The sequence below is a fragment of the Malaya genurostris genome, chromosome 2 (assembly GCF_030247185.1).
Source record: "Malaya genurostris strain Urasoe2022 chromosome 2, Malgen_1.1, whole genome shotgun sequence".
Lineage (NCBI taxonomy): Eukaryota > Metazoa > Arthropoda > Insecta > Diptera > Culicidae > Malaya > Malaya genurostris.
The window spans coordinates 279572476-279599632 of NC_080571.1; the positions used below are offsets into that span (position 1 = coordinate 279572476).

Here is a 27157-nt window from a genome sequence, read left to right on the forward strand (position 1 = left end):
ATTAAAATTCACACAAGTTTTTCAAATATTTTTTATAAATTCGGTGATTGTCAGATGGTGCCTTTTTGCCACGATGTTGTTTCCGATATGCACGTTGAGTTAACACAATGGAACGACTGTTTTCGATGTAAAGTGTCACTATTTCAGCGCGTTGTGTCGGTGTGATGCGATTCATGGCATAAATCGTACTGAATTGACGTTTCCAAAACATATTTCTCGGTTGGTAAATGTGAAAGTTATCCAGCGTTTAACAGATCGGCTGAAAAGTTCGTATCGTTTGTATGAGAGGGCGCCACTAGAATTAAATCCATACCATTTTCAGTTAGTACCAACCTTCAAAAGATACGTGTATAAATTTGATAGCTGTCTGATTATTAGTTAGTGAGATATTGCATTTTGAGTAAAGCTACTTTTGTTATTGTGAAAAAAAATAGAAAAAAAGGAATTTCGTGTGTTAATGAAACACTACTTTTTGATGAAAAAAAGTGCCGTCGATACCAAAAAATGGCTTGATGAGTGTTATCCAGACTCTGTACCGGGCGAAGCAACAATTCGTAGGTGGTTTGCAAAATTTCGTACTGGTCATATGAGCACCGAAGACGATGAACGCAGTGGACGTCCAAAAGAGGCTGTTACCGATGAAAACGTGAAAAAAATCCACAAAATGATTTTCAATGACCGTAAAATGAAGTTGATCGAGATAGCTGACACCCTAAAGATATCAAAGGAACGTGTTGGACATATTATTCACTAATATTTGGATATGAGAAAGCTTTGTGCAAAATGGGTGCCGCGTGAGCTCACAATCGATCAAAAACAACAACGAATTGATGATTCTGAGCAGTGTTTGGAGCTGTTCGAATTGCTCCCTCATCCACCGTATTCTCCAGATTTGGCCCTCAGTGACTTTTTCCTGTTCTCAGACCTCAAGAGAATGTTCGCTGGTAAAAAATTTAGAAGCAATGAAGAGGTAATCGCTGAAACTGAGGTCTATTTTGAGGCAAAGGACAAATCATACTACAAAAATGGTATCGAAAAGTTGGAAGATCGCTATAATCGCTGTATCGCCTCTGATGGCAATTATGTTGAATAATAAAAACGAATTTTGGCAAAAAAATGTGTGTTTCTATTAAACGATACGAACTTTTCAGCCGAACTGTTACATACTGACATAAAATATGGAGCACCCCGTATTCAAAACTACATTCAGATAAGTTGATGTGAAAAATTACTTTGATTGTTGCAAAATCAAAAGCACATACGTGCTTAGTTCTGGCGAATAAAGAAAAACACAATTTCTATTTATTGAACAAATGCATCTCAGAATCAAGTCAACAATTTAAGTTGTACTTGTATTTCACTCATCTATTACACAATCTATCATATTATCAGTTGATTTAAAAGGTTCAAAGTGAATAAATTGGAAGTTACGAGCTTTTAATGAAATACATTCCACAAGTGACGCATATTCCGACCATGATTAATTTTCATAAGAGAAAAGTTATTGCTCGTGATTTGGATCATTTTGATCATAAGACCACGAATAATAATCATGATTTCATGAGATGATAAAATGACTGGTTTCATGATTTCTTGATCATGGCAAACAGTAACGGATTTCCTTCCGCGTAGCAGAACAGATCCAATTATATATTTTTATCGATTTACGGTGTAATACATTCCATATCCCAATTCCATAAAAGTCTTCTGTAAAATGATAATTTTAAACAAATAAATGACAATAAATATCAAAGAATTTCCAATAGCTTAGAGTTTTTCGTGCATATCTGGTTCTTTTCTGTGAGCTTCCAAACAAAGGGTTATTTTATTTGATGCGTGCAGTTTAAGTTCCTTTTTTTTTCTTGTGCTTAAGTCCTATTTAGTGTCCTTATTGGGACACTATTTTAATGTTAGCTGTTAGTTATTAAACCAACTACTCAAGTAACAATTTTTGCTACAGTAGTTTATTTGTGACCAGATATTTGCCAACTGAAATGTACAGCCGTAATTTTATTAAAAAAAAACTTCCTGGGTCCATCTAGGTAAGATAATTAATATGCAGTTGTATTTTCCATTACAGAGACTTCAACTTTATGGTCATTAGCTCCTCCGAACCAATGGGTTGGAAAACGAATTGAAGCCGGAAAGGCTTATTGATCATGCTATTCACTTTTATTTATCGATAAGTAAATCCAATGCATTAGAATTGTTGTTCTATTTTTAAAGTTTTTGAGTTTCTTGAAAATAATCGTGTCAAACTGAACTAAACCAATAAAATATTCTTTTATTTTATCATCGTTTTAAACAAACCAGTACTCAAGCAACCGGATGAAAATTTACCAATGAATAATATACATATTCCATAGTTTGATTACCGCAACGCACTCTTCCCCGGAGATCGGCAGAAATGGTGACCGAGGCGTGACCACAATCAGATATTTGCATTTCATTAGCTTCCACGGGACGTAAGACTTAAAGCTGCCACACCAACAAACCGAGCCCGGGAAATTCCTATGTCCCCGAGGACAATTTCTTCGGTGCACGACAGCCCACCACTCCGGTAGTTGTTGGCAGAAATGATTCATGAGTTATGTGCATAAATTATCCAAGTGCAAAACGGTGCCAATGGAAACATTAGTGCAATTGACATGTAGAGCACACGGAAGAGCTGAAACGGGTCTGCCTTCGTGTAATTGTAGACCTTCTACGGTTTATACAGCTTTGACAGGTTTCCCCTATTGATGACTCTATCAACCGCAACATATTTCGTATTCTATATTTCCGCTCAGTGTTAGTTCAGGAGACGGTGTTAATCACAATACACCTTTCCTTATCTCGCCTGTAAGCTCTCATTATCAAAAGTAAACAGACTCTGTAGTAAGCTCAACTGCCAGTACGTCATCCATTCATTCACCCAACAGCCTGATAACATCGTCGATGGTTGAACTCCAGCGGAGCTATTCGAGCTGAACACAGTAAACAACTAATCAGGCAAACATCCACATTATTCCCGGACCTTTTTGAAACATATGATAAATTTCAACTACGCCATACTCTGATAAGGAAAAATAATTGTATTGCCGAGAATTTAATGTATTTTGTTTTATTTCGGATGGCAGCTGCCAAATTTCGTTTTCTCACATAAACAAACAAACGAACGACTCACTGATCGGTTATCAATTTGCACAGTTTGAAACTTGTCAACATTTGTTTGCGATTATACTTCAATTGAGATTCACTGCCAAGCAGAGTACAATGGAAAACAATTCAATCTCCCACTTGGGTCTTCGAGTCCCACGTATTGTAATGTACTGTTGCAAATAGAGTAACAGCTTCAGTAGTTATCTCAGCTTCATATACGAAAGCCATTTGTTAGAGTGAAATCTGCTCACTCTATTTGAGTTTTTGCTTCGCTATAAAAGCAGTATTGAACAATTTTAGAACTTTTTTTCTCTTTTTTTGTATTCGGTTTTTAAAAATTGCTGATTGAAAGTTGAGTAATCGGCAAAATAATATGGCGATTCGACTAATCAGATGACTATTGGTACAATAGCCCTATCCCGCATTCACAAAAGCGGCCTTCCCCGTATTCTACGTTATCTCTAATGTCAATTCTTTCGAATGCTCGAAAGTAATTCTTAGGTTTAGTTTGGTCAAATTCGATTCGAAATAAAGGTTTTTTGTACATTCTGGGAAAAAGGCATTCGTATTCAAGATTGGTTTTGAAGGAATGAAGAACTTTTTCTGAAACACCATCGCTTCATCCGGACTTGGGAATTGGGGCTTGGGACTTGGGACTTGGGACTTGGGACTTGGGACTTGAGACTTGGGACTTGGGACTTGGGACTTGGGACTTGGGACTTGGGACTTGGGACTTGGGACTTGGGACTTGGGACTTGGGACTTGGGACTTGGGACTTGGGACTTGGGACTTGGGACTTGGGACTTGGGACTTGGGACTTGGGACTTGGGACTTGGGACTTGGGACTTGGGACTTGGGACTTGGGACTTGGGACTTGGGACTTGGGACTTGGGACTTGGGACTTGGGACTTGGGACTTGGGACTTGGGACTTGGGACTTGGGACTTGGGACTTGGGACTTGGGACTTGGGACTTGGGACTTGGGACTTGGGACTTGGGACTTGGGACTTGGGACTTGGGACTTGGGACTTGGGACTTGGGACTTGGGACTTGGGACTTGGGACTTGGGACTTGGGACTTGGGACTTGGGACTTGGGACTTGGGACTTGGGACTTGGGACTTGGGACTTGGGACTTGGGACTTGGGACTTGGGACTTGGGACTTGGGACTTGGGACTTGGGACTTGGGACTTGGGACTTGGGACTTGGGACTTGGGACTTGGGACTTGGGACTTGGGACTTGAGACTTGGGACTTGGGACTTGGGACTTGGGACTTGGGACTTGGGACTTGGGACTTGGGACTTGGGACTTGGGACTTGGGACTTGGGACTTGGGACTTGGGACTTGGGACTTGGGACTTGGGACTTGGGACTTGGGACTTGGGACTTGGGACTTGGGACTTGGGACTTGGGACTTGGGACTTGGGACTTGGGACTTGGGACTTGGGACTTGAGACTTGGGACTTGGGACTTGGGACTTGGGACTTGGGACTTGGGACTTGGGACTTGGGACTTGGGACTTGGGACTTGGGACTTGGGACTTGGGACTTGGGACTTGGGACTTGGGACTTGGGACTTGGGACTTGGGACTTGGGACTTGGGACTTGGGACTTGGGACTTGGGACTTGGGACTTGGGACTTGGGACTTGGGACTTGGGACTTGGGACTTGGGACTTGGGACTTGGGACTTGGGACTTGGGACTTGGGACTTGGGACTTGGGACTTGGGACTTGGGACTTGGGACTTGTAACTTTTAAATAAGCCTAAGTTTATCGAAATACGTTGAGTCATCTTTGACACAACTTAGAGTATGAAAAATGTACAAGTAGTCGGTTACGTTACTTCTACTATTATATCTTCAACAACGGAAGTGACAACCATTTGATTTCATCCAAAAATCAAAAGTAGCGTTCAAAACAGGCTAGACTTGTAGAATCGTGTCTGCCATCTCTAAGAAAATTGAGCGATAAAAAACAACGTGTTTTGTCGGTTACGTCACTTATACCATTAAGTCTCGGAAACCAAAAGTAACAGCCATTTGATCTTCGGACTTCATCCATCATTCAATAGAAGCTTTCAAACGAGTCTAGGCGTGTTAAAATCGGCTCATCCATCTCCGGAAAATTGAGCGATGAAAATTTCGTTGTCAAATGCACGTACATACACACACAGACATTTTTTGATCTCGTCAAGCTGAGTCGAATGGTGTATAACACACTGAGGCATCGTTCAAAAGTCGGTTTACCCAGCAATTCTGGTACCTTTATATACAGAAAGGCAAAACGAGTTGCCTAAAATTTCCCTCAACGATGTTTCAAACAACAACGGGCTTCAACTCTCGCTAGATAGCCTTTAGGGGAAGATGGGGTAAAACGCATGTAATGTAACTGAAAGTCCTCCATAACAACAGATTACTATAAAATTTTGGTAGGGATGGTTTAATCATATCTGGAAAAATTATTAAAAAAAAACAATTATGTCTCTGTTATAAGAAATTTTTGATGTTCATTCCATAGTAATTTTCTAGGGCGAGGAAGAGCTTCTCTGCCAATCATTTGGGTACGATATATTTACAATTTTATAGAATGTATTTACAATTTTATAGAAAAATCGTCAAATCTATCATCTCATATTTTTGGGGGCAAAATGACTCGAATTGTGTGAGGCAAAATGCTCAAGAATTCGCTTACAAAAATTATCCATAAATTATCAATTTAATGAATAATAGTGAACAATCTTCCACCTGGCAAATATTTCGTCAACTAAAAGTCCGAAGCTTTCCTTAAATAAGAAGAAGAAGCTTTATGAGGCATATTGCCCCTGTATATTTTTTATGTTGTTCAAAAGTTCAATTATACGCTTTTAATTGAAAACACGTTTAAAATGTGATTTTAGAGTTACAGTATCTTTTTTATTTATAGACTTCGATGTCCATAAAAATAATTTATTCTGAGAGTTACCATGGTAACGACTATATACTGAAATCTGATCTGATATACAATGAACCTCATTGCAAATTTCAAGGACAAGGATATTTGAAAAGAACATATCACGCCTGCAGACGATCTCAGACGGCACGAAATTCTGTTGAAGTAGTTTTATATGTAAGTGGACTTATTTGCACATCTCTGCGCCAAGTTAGAATGATTTAAAAAAAAACACGAAAAATGGCTCTATTTCATTAAACTGAAATGATAGCGCCATAGTATATTTGGAAAAGTTTTGTAGTTTCTAATAATGGAAAACATTTTATGACATGAAAAGCTCACAGAAATTAGAAACATATAAATTTTCTTAGCAAAACTTGTTTCAGAACACCCTTTTCAGAAAACATATTATATCATGAATTACACTCAAGTTACGAGAATAGTATCTTCTGTAAATTTGCTTAAAATGATTTTCTGCACAACTTTGGCGAAGTTACTTAGCCCTTATGTTAACCCTTAGCTAAAATAGTATTTTAATCTCACTTTTAGGGGGATTAATCACACAAATAAAAAATTACAAAAGATGGCGTCTATCGTTCTGAGCAACTTTGCTGAGTATACTGTGCCTCGAAAAAACACATTTTGAATGAGTTTTCAATGAAGAGCGTAAAATTGGGCTTTTGAACCACTGGATGAATTCTCAATCTTTTTGTTAGGTGCGAATCACAATATCTTTTCCTTTATTGTTTTCATCGCCTCAAAATTGTAAAGGCTATCTAGCGAGAGTTGAAGCCCGTTGTTGTTTGAACAGTTTTCGAACATTTTTTTCCTGATAAGTTACAAAATTATAATTTTACTTTACGTTTTGCCTTCGTTTTGTCTGGGAATTTTATTTCAATAGAAAGCTTTAAGAATGAATAAAAGCTTAACTCTGTCCTACTATTGAATTTAATCCAGATCCAACAATCGATTCCGGAGGCGTCGTCCATTTCATTTTCTTAGAAATGGCTGAACAGATTTACACGAACTTAGATTTAAATGGAACGTATTATAGCTTCATAAATTAATTTTGAATTTTATACGATTCTGACTGAATCTGGAGATAGGGGGAGAAATTCGATTTACAAAGTGTAGCTCTAACGATACGAAAAGCAACAAATAACAATTTATTAATTTTAGTTGGTTGGTAAGGTCGCCATAACTAAGTTCAGTTTTGCCATGACTGAGTAGAAACAAATATTGGAGAAGCAAAATGAATGAAAAACTGAAGCCTTTAAAAATTCAAACCGTCGTTAAAATTGACACAGAAAAACACATAACATAACTTCAAAAATGGACTCTTACCTATTACAATTCAAAGATTTGTTAGTTTATAGCCAAACGCTACACCTTCTTCCATACCAGCTCAAAGTTTCCGGTTCCGATGAAAAAATTGTCACTTGCTTTTCTCAAAGATGGCGTGATCGATTCTAACAAACTTAGATTCAAACGAAAGGTTTTATAAGACGTTATGTGCAAATCTATGAGAAAATGCATACTTAATTTTCTCGGAAGTTCCTATACCGATTTTTACAAATTAAAATGCAAATTAAAAGGTCTTGAAATTTTTTGACAAATCACCGAAAAGTTGATCCAGATCAGGCTTTCGGTTCCGGTATTACAGCGCGATAAATGAAAAATTTTCAATTTCAAGAGTATTGTTTCCAAAAGTTTCCCTGTTTCCGCTTCCGAAAGCACCGGTAATAGTGAAGAAAAGTCACAAAAACGAAACTCACTTCGATTTCTCAGCGACGTTCAGCCGATTTTCACAAACCACGATTCAAATTTAGGCCCTTATTGTCTTAAAAGATACTATGTAATTTCATCCAGATTCGACTTCCGGTTCCGAAATTGATGAGTGTCAGAACTTTCAAAAAACCAACGCCTAGCACACAGCGTGCTTTGCTCATTTTGTCGTGAATATGACTTACTTTACTATGGGGCGCCTTTTCAAAATTTACCCTCTGAGAGAGTGATAAGTTTTTGATCGTAAATATCTCATGTTATATCTAATGAATCAACATAATTCTTGCTACACGCCATCGGAAATATGATCACAATTTTATAATAAAATTTTCAGTTCTGTGACATATTCTCAAAAATCAAACTTTTCTGAAATGTTTGGTATAAACGAGTATCAAAGAAGATAATTCATAAGGCACGTTTGCTTTTCTCTTATTTTGAAAGTTCATAGCTCAGTGATCTGTAGAAGGAGTTATATAATCTAACTACCAATAGAATCGAAAAATTTTAACTTGAACGTGTATTGCAACAGCATTGAAGTTTTTCAATAGTACACCATTGAAAAACCTGTTTGATTTAACCCACGAAAGCACCAGCCAATCAGAACGCGAGATGTCTGAATCTATACAAGAGCATTCATATAAAAGTTGAGTGGTTCATTTTTCCTACCATTTGCTGAGCAACTGTTCCCGAAACAAGACACACGAGAGCAACATCGAGGACCTGTCGTCTCACTGTTTCCCGATCTGAATGCACGAGACACCGTCATCACAATGACACCGAAAATCGGTAGAAAGGCAGCCAAAAAGTTCAGCAAGGCCCATTGCCGAAACAAGACACACACGAGAACCATCTCATATCTCAATATTTCCTACCAAAAGATTCATCAAGATGGAAGTTAAATTAATTTGCACCGTTACTAACACATTCAATTACGAACGGCAATGTGATGTGAGAAATAGCGTCATTTAAGTTAAAGCAGCTACTCTGAACGTACGAGACACCGTCAGCTAGATGGCACCGAAAACCGGAAAAAAGGCAAATTTGTACCGTCACTAACACATTCAATTACGCACGGCAATGCGAAAGCGAATGTGATGATGTTGAACACATCTTTATACTAGTATGGGGTCGTGTGAAAATATGCCATGCGATACAGGGTTGCCATATATACAGGTTAATGTGTATTTTATTTATACATACATATATGTACAGATTAACCTGTATTATTATTATTATTATTATTATTATTGTTATTATTATTATTATCATTATCATTATTATTACTATCATTATTATTATTAAAATGACTTGCATACCGAAGATCATCGAAACATTTCAGACCAGGCCATTGCAATTGTTTCGTACTAAAATTTCGAGAAGAATCAGATATCTTCGAACTTCATAGCTTCAATAAAAATAAACTACAAATTTGTCGTACCTAGTCTCCTATATTGGCAAATTAAAAAGGAATTGTTTCAAGTTTGGAATATATAGCTGTAGAATAGTAGCTGTTTAATGTAACTAATCTGTACTTTAATGTAGGTGCATCGCTTCAAACTCTATTAGTGAAAAAGGGGAAAGTTTGTACACTTCAAGCAATCAATCAACTAACTGATATTCGGAAAAGTGATGGGAGCGTGCCAGTTTTTTCGTATTCACGACATCCAGTTATGTCTGACACTACCCACCCGCCTATTTGCATAGCGTGCAGGGTTGCCATACTTAAATCTATATTAACTAACTCCGGTAATTGTTTACAAATTCAAAACGTTACGGTAGGTAGGAAGTTTTTGATTTTATTATTGATAAAATCTTCTAATAATATCATTTAGGGGTTAGCCAAATTTTGTGCTAGGGCACATAACCGTTTTTATTTTTTTTACGTTTCGTCTTTGACTCATCAGTGCAGAGCAGATCAAATTGAACTGCTTAATGCTAAACTCGGCAGTCCAATTTGAACCGCTAAGCAGACGTAAAGTTTCTGTTACTTACTAGCACAAAAGTTGGCTAACCCCTGAATGACCAAACCTGCATGAAGTATATAGATATTTTTTTAATCCTTTGAAGGTTGGGATAAAGTAGTGAATGATTGTTTTTTCAACAGCCAAACTTTTTTATCAACCTTGCTTTATCCCAACCTTCAGTGATTTTAAAAAGAATATCAGTAGATTGCAACGCTGATATTGCACATCCATTCAAAACCAAATTAAAAGAAGTTTGGTCTGAATTTAGTATTCAGCAGAAAGAAGTATCAATTAAAAACTGTGCTTAGATCTTTAAAAGAACATACAGATAATTTGACAAAATTCCGATTTTATGAAATCTCGTGTTTCCATTGCGATAAAAAATACTTTGGGCAAACGAAAAGAACACTAGACATTCGTTTATTCGTTTCAAAGAACACGTCGCAGAAGTATCTAAAGCTTCTAAAGTATTACAAAAGGGACTAGCATACCATTTCAAGCCAAAAGTCATAAACCTACGACGAATGACATACAAACTAATACAAAATAAACTACATCGCACTTTCCTTCCAAAAGACATAGAACTGATACACTGAAGAAGGTTGAAAACATCACATCGAAATACTAGTATTTGTGTCTGTTACTATCTCATGACATTAGTGACAAAATAGTAAATATCTTTTAGAGGAAATAAATGGAATTCATTTTATTTTTAAGCGATTTATTTCATTCCACTAACTGATCAAAAAGTTATTTTTGAGATTTTAATTGCAATAAGATCATTGTTTAGTCAACATTTTCCATACAACACCTCTTCTTTTTAACTGAGTTCTTAACTCTAGATATTTTTAATGTAAGAAGGCCAACAAATATCTATACCATTCATAACATTTTTCCGTCGAATAGCCGGTAAAATTCGTCTTTCGACAGTGTTCCAATAATATTCGTCATCAATTATACTCAATTCTTAGCGAAGTAAAAACAAGCCAATAATTGAAATCAATCGTTTGGTGGTAATAAAAAGTAGCCAACAACAACAACAATGACTTCGCACCACCTCGTCACCCTTCAGGAAAAAGCGGATTGTTCGAATTGCCATCATAAAAACAATGTTCAATTTTATTGGCTCACTTGCCAACCGATGCACTCCCGTCACCAACACACCATAACTCATTAAATCTTCCATCGGCGTTGCGGCGATAAAAATTAATTTCCTTCTCGTTTCCTTTTCCACTTTCAGAGCTCCTACTGTTTCGTCCAGAGCCAATGTCAGCAACAACGTGTCCATCAAAAGTGTGACATCGGCTGGGTTTTTCGGTATGTCTACGCACGACACGAGCGTGATCGCGGTCAGTGGTGAAGAATTATGTGGCTCGCCATAAACGCGACGGCATATCGGTATGCGAAATTGCAGAACTCATCAAATTCAGCGACCGACGACTGGCTGAACAGTGGAAGGAAAATAAACGACGGCTGTCTCAAGTTTTGAAGTTGTAGCGGAAAACGCAAGTGACCAAGTTTAGTTGAAAACTATAAGCGCTATCGACGACGATGCAACGGTTGACAGCCACCGGCCGCTGGGAAACAAAGGATGTGAAAGACAACTTTTGAGTGGTTTCCTTACCTAAAAAGATTAAGTGAAGTTTAATATTGGAGTGAGTTTTTCCTGCCAGTGAGCAGCGAAAAATCTTTGTCAGTTTTACGGTCAATTTGCATACATTTTAAGCTACGGCTACACCGTCAACTTACTACACCTATGTTTACTTTTTGTGCGTACGGAAGGGCAGAGTGTTGTGAAAATGTTTCGAAGAAATATTTACAGTTTATGTTTAAGTAAGCGCAAAATGTTGCAACCATCTGTGATATGTTTGATCGTAATCGTACAAATAGCCACGTGGCGCGGGACGACAATCGTTTCCGGTGAGTATACGATCGTTGATTACATCACTCATTTGTAAAATAGCCATAAAAAGGGAAAGTATATAAATCTATCGGACAAAATGCTTAATATTTCACGAGAGCGAAAGAATTTATCGATAGTTTTACCGAAAGTCATTCCGCCAAAAGGGTCATTTTAGCGAATCATATTTTATTCTGAAAACTTTGGAAAAGTTAGATAGCTTGTTGAGATTTTGGAGTGGATCTGTTTTACTTTACTAAAGGGCGCCTTTCAAATTGAACTCTGGAACACAGCAACATAATTTTTTCCCATAGCACCCATAGCAACGGTCAGCAATTTACGATAGAATTTTCAGTAGTATGAGATAACCACAAATAGCTCAAAATTTCAGTTTTCTAAAATGTTCGGTATGAACGAGAATAATTTCAGTACCAAAATAAGGCGCTTAAAATTTCAAAATGGGATTGCACGAATCACGTAGCGTATCGTACAAAACCGACACATAGGAATGAGGAATATTTGATTTTCTCGCCTATTGTGGAATTCTTGAATCTTTGTTACAGATCAAAATTTTTGGCACTTCACCTAGATGATTCCACTTATGCATAATTTTATAAAAGAACTGAATAATATTCAAACTACGGGGTGTCCCGCGAAAAATTTCGAATTCAAAAATGCAATTATATAAAAATAAGGTTTGATAGATTTCAATGATTGTACATTTTGATTCATGAAATTTATTTATGAAAATAATTTCGTTCAAATGACTTGGCAAGTAGCCAATCCGATCCACTCAGTTTTTGAGTACATTTTCAATTGATTCTGGTATTATCTCATCAATAGATATTTTCAATTGTTTCTGGATGGTTGGCATAACATCTATCTTTAATCGTGTATCGTACCGAACACTCGTAGCGACCGGTTGAGTTTTTTATCGGCTCCATACGAATTCTGTTCAACGAATATATCTTCGTGCAGTGGATAACCTTTCCAGTTTTCGGATATCATCTGTGCATTAAATTAATCGGACATTCATCAAAAATATTGTTTGTCGGAAGTTTTTTCGACTATATAGTGATTTTTCTAGTGATTATCATCACCCGGTTCAAAAACACGTGCATCATTCAGTGATCCGCCATTGAAGCAGTCAGGCTCGGGCTCAGCCTCCCGGACGAAAGCCGACAGCTGCTACAAGTGTTAGTGCAGTGGAGACTCGTGCGTTGGTGAGCCTACGAACACTGACAGTTAGGTGTTGCCAGAGCAGCTTGCAGTGAAAACACGAAAAAGTGATCATAACCAAAAGTGGTCACAGCGCATAGGAGCGTATTCGTTACCGCTTAACCATTACCGGACGCAGTAAAATCCCCGGTATAGCGGTGAGTCACCCTACTTCTTTTCGTCTCGTTTTTACACAAATCCCCCGCCCCAATGCCGGGGCCCGACCCTCCTGATGGAGAACAACCCTCCAGCTCTAGAACAATTTTTCCCCCACTACCTAGTCCTAATCTCCCGGGTTTTATGAACTCCGGAGACATAATTGAAAAACAAACGTTGTTACTACGTGCGACGGGAGGAGATGGTGCAACCGAAGCTCGGCTGCCCTCTAACCCTTTTCTTATACATAAGAGCATTCAATCGATCCTGGGTACGGATCCAACTAAACTTATCACCGCAGCAAAAGAGGCAAGAGGATCTCGTTATATCCTCAGAACGACCTCTAGAAAAGCCTACCAAGCACTACTGAATCTGAAAGAACTTGCTAATGGCCAACAGGTGGAGGTAATTCCACATCCCACCCTGAACTACGTACAAGGTGTCATTTATGACCTCGACACCATCAATATGGGAACCGAAGAGCTACTTTCGGAGCTTCGGGCCCAAAATATTTGCGGCGTCCGTCGCATTACTAAACGCAAAGACGGCAATATTACCAACACTCCCCTCCTTATCCTATCCTTCGCTGGCTCTCACCGACCGGAGAATGTCAATGTGGGTCTGGTCCGAACGGCGGTCCGACCGTACTATCCGACACCCATGTTGTGCTACCAGTGTGGCCGTTTCGGTCACGGAAGCCGCTCGTGCCCCGGTAAACCATTATGCCTCAATTGTGGCCAGGACCACGGACTAAATCCGGAAATACCCTGTATTCTTCCTCCTCATTGCATAAACTGCAACGGAAATCACGCTACACGCTCTCGGCAGTGTGCCAAGTATAAGGAAGAGGAAAGTATCATAAAAATAAAAATAGATCAAGGTATTTCGTTCCCGGAAGCCCGCGCAATCGTAAAAAGAAACCAGAAAAGTCCAACTTACGCCAGTCAGGTTCAGAATCGTCTAATCTCTCCGTCTGATGAGAAGGATAGGATAATTGCTCAACTGAAGCAGGAAAATGAGAAACTCCGTACCGAAAAAGAGAAAAAATCGACCAGTGATGAAAGCAACGTGATCCAACTCCTAAAGGTTGCACTGGAAAATGCCACCAAGGAAATTGCCACTATGCGAGCACAAATTCTTGCCCTGCAATCTTCAAAAATTAATCCAGAAACCAGCATTCAGGGACCTTCCAACGCCAGCAGTATCAGCGAAGGCTCCCCACCACCGAAGCAGCCTAACCTTGGATCTGTTTCAACCAAGCCCAAAACTGACACGACGAACGAGACTACTGCCCCCCCAAAGCGGGCCGGAAGATCACACGAACGACCCTCGCTCAGTTTATCTAAGCCGTCGAAGACAACCGCAAACCGTAAACAAAAGAACAAAGCAAATCTTTCCACTCAACCCACGAATCAAGAACCCTCTAGCCCAAATAAAAATCACCCAGACAACGAGGCCTCCTTTCGATCTGTCTCCATCTCTAACACCGAGCTCCCAGTCGATTCGATGCTGGTTGACCTTCCCGAGTCCGAGTAGAGTACTCCTATATCCCATTGCTTCAACTGTAATAAAAGAGCAACTCTCAAATCCCCCCAGCACATCATCTTCGATCCCAAATCATCTAACTTTACCACGGACCAAATCCCGAGTCTGAATAGAGTTCCCCGCCCACTGTCTCAGCTGTAATGGATAACTATCAAACCACCAAGCAAATCACCTTCGATCCAAAGTCATCAAATATTGGCACGGGGCCGATTCATACCAATCAGGTCCCGTTGAGTCACCTTCACCCACCAACCGAGCAATCCTCCATTATAGCACACGACCGCGATCAGAACGAGCTCCATAATGCCATACCTCCACAAACAATACCCCAGTACAGTCCGCTTCCCGGTCAACTTATTGATGTAATCTTGTCTCCTCCCGACCTCCAACGCTCGTCGGAGCACGAGACACCTTGCAATCCAAATCAACGTTACTCAGTTCCCCACGATCCTCTTAAAAATACTCTATCAGTTAATAGCGCTAGTCCTCCGTCTGCCCCCCCACTAGGTTCGGTGGGAGCTAGGGTCCAGAGGGGGGCTAACGCCGATCTACCAATTCTTAGCGGGACTCCAACTGAATACAAAAGATGCTTCGACCCAATTCCCGGATGCTCTTGGCACCAAGCTCCTTGCTGTAGTAAACACCAGACTCTCCTCAAATCAAAGCCATCCATTTCACAAACTATAGTTAATGTACCTGATTCCATTGAAGAAATTTGCTTCTCGTCACATACATCCGTTACATTAAATACCGACTCACCGAACACCGTATCCATTAACAGAGAATCTTACACTTTAGAAATGACCAAAGCTATTGTTCTTCCAGTCCCCCCACTGTCTCCCCAACCAGTTTCGGAAGGATCCGGGGTCAGCGAGGGGATTGCTTCTGCGCTTTCCAGTCCTAACGGAGGGTATACTCTTGCTATACAGTGGAACCTTAACGGTTTGAGAAACTGCTTAGGAGATCTGCAAATCTTAGAGTCAAACCTACAGCCCGTCTGTCTTGCACTGCAAGAGACCCATCTTCATGACGACACAGCCCTTGAAACATGGTTCGGATCTAGATATAGTTGGAAAACAGCAAAAGGTGATAATATTTATCAAACAATCGGACTAGGTGTGAGGGCAGACATTCCCTCAACAGAAATCACCCTGGATTCTGAGTTGATTGTGGCTGCCAAAACGATTATGTTTCCGACCCGAATAACCGTTGTCTCAATTTACATCCCACAAAACGTGCGTCACGTGGGAAATGAACTACACAAACTGATTGCACAGATTAGTGGACCATTCCTGATCTTGGGAGATTTTAATGCACATCACAGAACATGGGGATCCAAATGGGATAGTCACCGGGGCAATGAAATTGTCAACGTCATAGAAAGCAACCCCGCTATGATATTAAACGACGGTAGAACTACCTTCATACGAGGAAATTCCATCTCCGCTATTGACCTGTCCATTGTCTCGGTCGATATTGCTGGGTCATGTGGATGGGATGTTATCGAAGATACTAGCTGCAGTGACCATCTGCCAATAAAAATTACATATAACCAGCAACCATACTACACATCGCGTCGACCCCGATGGATTTTAGAGCGAGCCGACTGGGACGCCTATGAACAGCGCGTAGCCGACTCTATTATCCCGAATCACGTCTATTCGCCCGATGAGATAATCGAAATACTGGCACAGGCAGCCAGCCATTGTATCCCACGTTCAAACGAAAACCCTCCCAAGCGCGCCACTTATTGGTGGTGTCCGGAGGTTGAGCTTGCTATTAAAGCGCGCCGCAAGGCTTTACGTGCGTTAAAGAAAACACCGGTATTTCATCCACTACGTGATGCCAGATCGGCCGACTTTCGTAACAAACGAAATATTGCAAGAAAAACAATTCTACAAGCTAAAAGCAACAGTTGGGCCAAATTTTTAGATGGTATACATCCTGACTCCCCAATCGGCGAGTTGTGGCGGCGAGTTAACGCCTTGAGTGGAAAAAGGCGACATTCAGGCTTCTCTATCATTATAGAGGATTCTGTTGAAGTGAGACCCGAAGAAATTGCTAATAAACTAGGTCACTATTTTGCCTCGCTATCTGCTAATACCTCTCTACCACCAGAGTTCATTCCAATCAAACGTCAAGTTGAAGCTACTCCTATCAACTTTCCTCCAGATTCAACTGCAATTGAAAACCAACATTTCACTGGAAAGGAACTAACCGTCGCACTATCCAAAGGTCGAGGAAAAGCTACGGGTATCGACAATATCGGATACCCATTGATTTTACACATGCCCCCTTTCGGAAAACGATCATTGCTAGACTGTTTCAACAGAATTTGGGAAGGCGAGCCTATCCCAGAATCCTGGCAAACAGCATTGGTAATCCCAATTCCCAAACGTACACAAGGAAATAGAACGGTAAACGATTTCCGCCCTATTAGTTTATTGAACTGCATCGCCAAAACAATGGAACGGATGGTAAATCGAAGATTAATAACCTTTCTAGAGGATCGCAACCTACTGGATTGGCGACAGCATGCCTTTCGCCAGGGCATGGGAACCGGTTCATATTTTGGTTCACTGAATGAAACTTTGAGCCAGGCCATGAGGGATGGTCTTCATATTGATATTGCCGCTCTTGACATCGAAAAGGCCTACAACACTATGTGGAGAGAGGGCGTACTCCGACAAATAAGCCAATGGGGTATTCATGGAAACCTTGGCCACTACATTCAGCGATTTCTTTCTAACAGAAGATTTCGTGTCTGTATCGGAAATCATCAGTCGGAAATCTTTCCCGAAGAAAACGGTGTCCCCCAGGGATCCGTTCTATCGGTTACTCTTTTCCTTATAAGCATGCAATCTATCTACGCCATCTTGCCCAAGGGAGTGTATATCTTTCTATACGCCGATGATATCCTATTGGTAGTGACTGGTAAAACGACAGGTAGAATTCGCATAAAACTACAAACAGCAATCAACGCCATAAACAAATGGGCACTATCAGTAGGATTTCGCATATCTGCAAAAAAAAGCTTTATATCACATTTTTGCTCTTCATTTCATCGGGCAACCGATAGACCAGTCCGAATAAACAACACGATTATACCGTTCATCAAAGAGCCTAAAATACTAGGAATCACCTTCGATCGAAAGCTGACATTCCTCCCCCACCTTCGCAAGCTCAAACTAGATTGCGAAAGTCGCAAACGATTGGTACGGGCTATATGCTCCCGTCATCCAAAGTGTAATAGACAGCTAGCTATCAATATATGCAAATCGATCATATTTAGCCGAATCTATTACGGAATCGAAATAACTTGCACCAGCCTAAACAGTCTTAACATTATACTAGCCCCACTATATCACGGTTCAATTCGTCTTGCATCAAACCTCCTACCCAGTACACCTGCTGAAAGCTCATGTGTTGAAGCCGGATTACTTCCTTTCCGCTGGGCGGTAGCCCTAGTGGTAATAAGGAGAATCCTCAGTTTTCTTTCAAAGACAGAGGGAGAGGGTGGTGTTCTTCATGAAATCGCCGATTCCATACACCGCGAATTTGCAGATTCTCCGCTACCTGAACTGGCAGACCTGCTTTACACTCGTCGCCGTCCATGGTACACAGGACCCCCAAACATTGATATATCACTGTCAAATACTTTAAAGGCAGGAGCCGTCCCCAGCATGGCACAATCCGCCTATACCCAACTCGTAAAACGTCGGTTCTCCAATCACGTCAAACTATTCACGGATGGATCAAAACTCGGTGATGCAGTAGGAATCGGAATCCATGGTATCGGAAATGGCATCTCTCTAAGTGTCCCGTCAATATACTCCGTATTTTCGGCTGAAGCAGCTGCCATGTGGTTAGCTTTGTCCCGTAGACCGAAAGACGTAGCGTTGGTTATTTTTTCCGACTCTTTGTCAGTTATCCAAGCCTTAGAGTCCGGTGAATCGTGCCATCCGTTCATACAACAAATTGAAAACTCATGCGACCCACTTGTCACCATCTGTTGGATACCGGGCCACGTAGGAATTCGAGGGAATGAAGAGGCCGACCGTTTAGCAGCCCTCGGACGAAATGTACAGCACAGTTTCACGAACGATATACCGGCTGCGGATATCATAAAAAACTTTTCAAGATGCATCACAAACAAATTTTCTGAGCAGTGGAGAAATAGTTCAGGTCACCTACAGAAAGTTAAAGGAGATCTTAGCAAATGGGTTGATCGGAACTCCCGAATCGAACAGAGAACTCTCTCACGTTTAAGAGTGGGACACACGAAGGTTTCACACGCCCATTGCATATCCCAAACCCTTCCCCCGCATTGTTCAACATGTGGCACTAGAAACACCGTTGAACACATTCTGGTTAATTGTCAACTATATTCAGATCTACGTCGTCAACATAATATTCCACTATCTATTAGAGATATTCTTTCCAACGATCCTGTCCGCGAGGAAATTTTAATATCCTTCCTTAAAGATGCAGATCTTTACGATGCTTTGTAGCTGCGGGATTTTTTGTACGTTCAATTTAAATATATATGTACGTGTATATGTATATGGTCTATAAATCTAACTTACACGACTGTTTTTTTTTTCTCTCTCTCTTTTAATTCCTCATTTCGAGCACTTACATCACGGGCCATCCGCCACGCTTTGAACAAGCGTCGGGGATGTTCTCCGCGGCCCAACGATAGCCATCCCACCGGACACAATCCGATTATGTGGTTATGCTGACTCTTCACGTGGCTTATGATGATTTTGCACACATTATGGAACAAATGAGGATATCCCCTTTCGACATCCGTCTTACTCAATGGACCCAGCTTATGATACTCAGATGCTGCAAAGTCACACCTTATTACAACATCAATAACTTTATTATATATAAATGTTTTATACTATATTAGATAAGCTAAGTTAATTCTATATGTAAATATTTAATTTAAGTGCGGTGAACGACCCAATCGTGGTTAAAGCCGCTAATAAACGACAACAACAACAACATCTATCTTTAACCGCTCCCCAAAAAATATGAATCCAGCGGTGTCAAACGGCAGCTTTTCGGAGGCCAATTGACATGACCTTTTCTGCTGATTATTCGTTTTTCAACGATTGTTTGCAAAACTTCGATTGTCTCGTTGGCTGTGTGGCACGTGGCGCCATCCTGTTGAAACCAAACATTTTTCTTAATTAAATTTCATGAATCAACTTTTCAAATAAATGTATAATCACTGAAATCTATCGTTTTTTTTTTATTATTGCATTTCGTTTTTTTTTATTATTGCATTTCTAAATTCGAAATTTTTCTTGCGACACCGTGTCGATCTTTTCATTTGGTATTACAACTAGCTTGTAAGATGTTCACTGAAGTATCTAGTTGTGAAGAGCATATCATATCAGTTTATAAGTGAAAAATATTATACCATTTTTCATGCATTTTTTAAGGAATTTTCTATACTTTTTGTAGACGCCTAGCAAGTGGATGTCAATAATTTATATTATTTTTACGTTTCGTCTGACTTGCAAAACAAAAAGTGTTCTGTAAATATCAGAAACTTTACGTCTGCTTAGCGGTTCAAATTGAACTGCTGAGTTTAGCACTAAAAAGACGAAACGTAAAAATAAATTTGACTAACCTCTAAATGAATAATTTATAGGTTTAGAATTCCCAAAATCCAACAACAAAACAAAAATTGCGATTTTTTTTTTAAATGTGGGAACTGTATATTACACAGAGTAGCAGCAGACCTTATGCATACGAGCTATTTTCATTGCGCTGAGACAAAGTTCTCATTCTCAGAAGACGATCATGCGCAGGCGGAGAACTTTAGGTGCTCTCACAAAAACTCGTACGCGCATTTATGTACCGTAACAGAAAGGAATGTACATGTATGTATGTGTACGTCGTTCGCTCGCATTTAGCTAAAAACGAGGTAACACCACCTTAAAATTTATTTAAAAATGTTTGCGTGGTCATAATTTAAATTATAATCTAGAATAAATTCAATCTATGATCTAGAATAAAGAGAGAGTAATCACGTTAGTAATTTTAATTATATTAAACTATTTTTCAAACCTGATAATACCGATAGTTGGAGTATTTTTTTACACTTTAACCACCCGGTGAATGACCATTAATGGTTAAATTAATGGGTGAATTAAAGTAACAATGTAATAATAATAACAATAATTCACTTTAATGAATTTTGATTCCGAGAAACATTTTAATAGAAATATATTATCGAATAAGATCAAGATAAAAATATTTGATTTCTATACAATTAGATCAAAATGAAAGGTTCGTCATCAATATCCCGTATTCAAAAATCGTAGAAAGTTTCCATGTAAAAATTAACACATTTGCTTTGAAGGTACCGGCTAAGTTTTCATCCGGTTATCCTATTCAAATCTTTATGCCGGTTCTTGCACTAAAATTGGCTCTAAACATTTTCTGCTCTGGAAAGTTCAAGTCCGATTTTGGCATACAAAGTATTAATTCGGTTTTCGTATTCAAAACTAATTAAAGGGGGATTCAACGAAAGTTGCATTTATCAGCCGATTAATTCTGTTTTCGTATTCAAAACTAATTAAAGGGGGATTCAACGATAAGTTGCACTTATCAGCCGTTCATATAACGCTCAATCACTTTTTGAAATCTGATATGTTTCAAATAGTAAAACACGCGGAGATTTTTTGATAAAATGCTTTGGAAATCAATGGTTCATTCATGTTATCTAGAATATGTGTATTGGGCCGCAGATTTTTTTTTTAGATTCAAATCAAAGTTATTATGAATTGAATTTTATTCAGATTCAACTTCCGATTCTGCATTTCCACAATTATGAGGCTTTTAACCTCATGGTTATTAACTCTTCGGATCAGAAAAACTCCTTAAAAACTGGCATATAAATGAACACAAAAAGGTTATAAATCTTCAAAGCTGGGGTCACACATACATTTCAAGTTACCTTCTATGTCGAACGAATAAACAAAATCAGGAATTTATTCAAAAAAAATTAGTTTGATTGTTATGCTCATTTGATAGAAAGTTCTGCTAAGAATCTACGAATAGTTCAGGTATCATTTTTTCAAATTTTTGAATCTAATTAGGAAGCGATACCCATATGTAAAAGATCCTGCAGTTGAATTTTTGAACTTTACAGGCAGTGAAACTGTTGACTTCGAAGATACTCTTGAATCAGGTCTGGTTAAATCAAGAGAAAAAATTATCAAATCATAATCACTAGCGAAGATGATCGCTTGTGATCTTTCCCAATAAAGATCACTACTGATCTAATCCTTTTAAGATCAGTTGATCAGTGATCTTCAAATCACATCGATCTTCCGTCACACATAATCGGTAGTGATTTTGAGCTACTATTTCACTGATTCCTGTGAGATCAAATCAATGGACGGTAGCCCGGGTTGGAGGTTCAATGCACAGGACACTGGTCACACAAGCCAGTTCGTATGTTCGAGCCTCGACCTGGAAGGATACTTAGTGTCAGTAGGATCGTAGCACTAGCCATGCAATGATTCTGTATGCAATGAATCGGCTGCTAAGTCTGTTGAAACAGAAAGGTTAAATTCCACGAAAGGAAGGTAATGCCAGGACTTTGATTTTCGATCAGCTTTGAGCATTGTGGAAGAAAATCGCATATGAGCAAGATCAGACATGAAGTCCGATTGATTTACGTTTAAAATCATGATGAGGGATGCAATCTTCAATTGAATCGATTCGCTCTCTGTATTCGTTAGTAAGTTAGTATAGAAGTTCCTTTTCCCCATTACACAATACAAGTAGGATTAGAATTTTCCCTACACAAAAATCACAGAATTGCGGAAGCAAATGATGTCTTCATGGTAATAACCAAATCATGTATATAATAGGGCTGAAAAGTCACCTCTTGTGGCTGAACACCCAATTTCAATCTTAATAATTCATATTCATATTCCAATAAATATTTATTAAAAAAATTAGAACAAGGTTAAACTTAATAAAACGCTATTTGATATGAATTTGATTCATGGAAGTAAGAAGAGCGCAGCATTTGGCGCAGCGTTTGAATGGTGCGTTTCAATAGGCATAGCAAAATCCTGCACTTCTGTTACTTCTGTGTATGATATTCAAGCTTCAAGCGCTTTGTGAAATGACATGTTTTTATTACCATTGTAATTATTATTCAAGATTCACCGAAAGCCGTTTCGCCGAAAGCCATTTCGCCGAAAGAGTTATCTCGCTGAATGACATTTCGCCGAATTGGCCATTTCGTCGAATCCTGAAATCGTCTTGAAATTGTAATTGGGATTAATTTAAAATAAAGACAACCCTTTCGGTGAAATGACCCTTTCGGCGAAACGACTTTCGGCGAAATGGCATTCGGAGAAACGACTTTCGGCGAAATGACTTTCAGCGAAATGATCCGATCCCTTTATTTATGCATGTATGTTAATATTATTAGCTGCTTTTATTGATGATATTACTCCACCACGACGGTATCACTGAGTAAATTTCAAATACATCACGAAACATGGAATTTCGATGCGACCGACGAAATAAACTCACCTAATGAGCTTAAAATGATTAATATCGGATAATCCATATCCGAGAAAATTGAGCGGTAATATACCATTATATCACTGGAACCGTAAGTGACAGCCATTTGAACCTGTTTAATTAACACATTAGCACAGAATAGCATTAAAACGGGGCTAACTTTGTTGATATGTTGATTCCGATTTTCAAACAGTGATACTGATAACGATGAAGACATTTTTAATCTTTAGGTAAAACTAAAATTTATCTTATCAAAAATCATTCGTTTCAAAATTCATTATAATATCTACAATAAATATGTGATATTAAAAGATAATACTGACTATTTTTATTTACTGTGAATCAACAAAATTTCTTATTTCCACCCCTGGTTCAAATAGTTATAGAATTTGAATTTACCAGACGGGTTTGACCAGTAAGTTTTTGAAATTGATGTCATATGAATTCCTAACTTAAATTTAGTAATCCTAGATGGCCACAAACGATTTGATGTGGTTTTTTCAATTTATGAATGAATTTGAACATTCCTGTTTTTGATGTAATCGGTCTTGTCCCCGTCACAACCCTGTTATTTTATTCTCGTATGTTCCGCCTTATATTTGCACTGCTATGATTATACAAGTGAAGTATTGCAAAATTCACCCATTCAATCAACTAGTAGGTGCGATTATCGATATTCGAAAGTGTGGGAAAATATGTCCATTTTATCCGTATTCACGTCATCCAGTTGTGTCTCTGACATTGCCCACCCACTTTTTATGTTACACTATTGTTACATAATGGTTTTGGTAGCAAATTTGTAATTGATGTGTAACCCACTGCTACGTAGTTACAGGAGTTTATATTACTGCTTATAAAACTTATTAATTAATTTGTATAATATTTGTGAAACTTCCCAACACAGAAAAAAATAATAAAATTTACACGACATGTAAGTTAAGAATACTATGAAATAGACATCAGTTGAATCGAGTATCTGATTTAAAACCATGATTGAAGAAAAATTAAATTGAAATGCATTGATTTATCAATAAACAAAACACATTGAAAAATGAAGAACTGTAAAGCATCTTTCCATTTAATTGCCTGCTCCCAATATGTGCATGAAAATTGATGTTAATTCACAAAATAGTCGCCATCTAGGATTCAAAAACGACCTTAAACATAATTTTCCGGCTCGTACTAATCAAATCCGTTCCGAGAATACCCATATTGTAAGGGTTGTCAAGATATTTCAATAAACCGAAAGTCGCCATATTGAATTTCGGAAGTAATTTAAATATTGTTTTTTCCATGAATACGTTTATTTCTTAAGGCAATTTACATAAGTTTTTCTTCGCCGTAGCATCACTTTTACATAGAATTCTTATCCTAATGTAATACTAATATAGTCACAACGATTTGAGTTTAATAAAACATATTCCTCTTATTTCTTAAACATCGTATTTTTTGAACCAAATGATCAACTGCTATAAATTGATTTCATAACCTATTTCGAGTTTGTTTTTATCAGCACATCATTTTTATTAAAATGTTGCTTTTGGATGAACTAAAGCACGCAGTAGGACTCAGAACTAAGACTCAAAAGGGTCAATTATTGAATTGAAACTTCAATTGTCTTTATGAAATGATAAAGAAAATTCACGTAAGGAAGGTCAATTCAAACATTGTTGTCTGATATCTATTCATCACATCCGTTCCGAAAATGCCCATATTCAAAATATATCAATAAACCATCGTAATAAAAAAAATTACGTTTGGTTCGTATAAAGAGTAACTTAAGTGTTCGTGAACGGAGGTTTGCTTGTGTAGAATTGTCATTAAAGGCCTATCGCTACTACATGCTACTATAAAGCAGATATGAAACCACATGAAGTGAAATATTTAGCTGTACCATTAATGCAAAGGTTGGTGTGTAGTTTTCTGCATGCAGTGAAAAAATATCCTACGCGCCCCCTAGAAAATATATTGTTTCCTTCGATTTTATAGACAAAATATCACATGAAAACGTAGAGGTCTAGAAAAGCATCTACTGTAACTATGTTACTTATATTTTTGGACCTCTGATAATCTTTCGCAGAGATACAGTGGACACCGCAAATCATGATTTCTAAGAAGCGTCCTCGAAAATACTCCTTCGCCGACTCAATATTGAATTTATTGTTCGTCCATTAGACTCTACTCTCCCTTCAATCAACACTGTAATTTAGTATACTAAAATATAATTGAACATCTCCGCTGTTCAAGTGTCGGTAAGTGATTTTCAGCCGAATTCTCATACTTCTGTCAAATAATAAAGATTTTAACGGGTTCAAATTTTCAATAACGAGAATTTTAACAATTTCTCTTTCTAAACCCGACAAAAATATCGGAGATTCTCAGTGAAGTTATGCCGAGAATCGAAAAAAATTGTGTAAAATCAGGTGAATCCAAATCATAATGTTAGCTTGTGATTAGATTATATTTTAGGACAAAAGTAGTTTCTGGTAAAGTATGTAAGTTTTGGAAATTACATCAAGAAAACCGAAGAGAAATCCATTCACTCAAAACAATCCTGTATTGATAACATCATTATTCAATACTCCGATCGGTCTCTGCATGCAAACAAAAGAAAGGAAACAGAAATGGATGAACATAAACAAGAGAATGAAGCGGTAATGCGTGCTAGACTATCAGGCAGTAAGGCAATTCTTGATACATAGAAAATTTTATCACTGCCATTATCGTCTGTTGTACAACTTCCTTTCATTTCCGTTTGCATCTCGGTTCGTTGTGTGCTATCAGAAACAGTGGCACAGCACAAATGCCTAATGCTTTGCTTCATCCGCACCGAAAATACCTTTGACACGAAAGTGAGTGTGCAAAGAACGGAAATAAGCAGGAGTTACTTAGGACTAAGCCTAACGTTTGTAACTAGGGTGAAAGAGAGTAAAATGTACCCCATAAGGTAACATGACCATGTCTCATCTACACGTAGAAAAATGACATTTTGATTTATTTTCTTCTTCAAACAATCATTTTTATTTACGTTTCGTCTTAGACTCATCAGTACATAACAGTGTATGTTAAACTGTTATTCCAGCTAGCAGTTCAATACAAACCGTTGAGCAGACGGAATGTTAATACTATTTGCCAAACACTCTTTGTTTTGCAACGATATCTTTACTGGCGAACTAACACAATGTTGATTCATTAGCTAAACATAAGCTTTAGGTCTGCTTAAGTTATGTGATCAAATGCCGCAAGGTTCTGATCTAAGCGTGTATCGGACTTCTGATTCCGAAATCGAGAGATTTTTGGCACAATAAATGAAAATAATGTCACTCTGTTTGCTCAGATATGGTTGATACGACTTGAATAAATTTAGATTCAAATAAAAGTTCCTAGTTGTTAGTTTATGGTCAAAATTTCTACACCAGTATCCGATTACCAGTTCTGGAAGCTTCGGAATGTGGGGTGAAAAGACTTTATAAAATAGGGCACATATTGATATTTTAAAACATCGCTGAATAGATTAAGGTAAACTCTAATCCTATGACCATTTTTAATTTTAACGAATTTTATCCGAACCCGACCTCCGATTCCGGTGTAACGGAGAACATGTGCTGAAAACGACGGGTGGGTAATGTCAGAGGCATAACTGGATGACGTGAATACGAATAAAACTGACAAAATTTTTCCATACTTTGGAAAATTTTTCTTTAGTCTTAGTGAACTTTATACTTATTATTACAAAAATGTTAAACAAACATAATAGAAATACTTCTGAAAGTAAAATGATGGCTACGATGACCGATGATGTTGTATAACATGTAAAAATCAAATGAATATTCATATTTTTGTATTTTCAGAGACACTTTTTTGAAAGTGTCAAAACATATTTGTTGAATTGTTGTATCTGAATCATATGGCAACGAAAAAAATTTCGAGGAATCTGTTCGGTTTTGGCTAATTGAAT

The 27157-nt window shown here is 38.3% G+C and overlaps 1 protein-coding gene across 3 annotated transcripts in view; it reads left to right on the forward strand.

Moving 5' to 3' along the window:
- The window catches only part of LOC131430261 (vascular endothelial growth factor receptor 1), a 140469-nt gene that overhangs the window by 49792 nt on the left and 63520 nt on the right, over positions 1-27157 (forward strand). For 2 of the 3 annotated variants that reach the window (XM_058595079.1, XM_058595078.1), the window contains exon 2: positions 11056-11735. In XM_058595079.1, coding sequence (XP_058451062.1) covers positions 11615-11735 — 121 coding nt within the window. In that variant the 5' untranslated portion in view covers positions 11056-11614. The remainder of the gene's footprint in view (positions 1-11055; positions 11736-27157) is intronic. The other variant, XM_058595077.1, reaches the window with a different exon arrangement.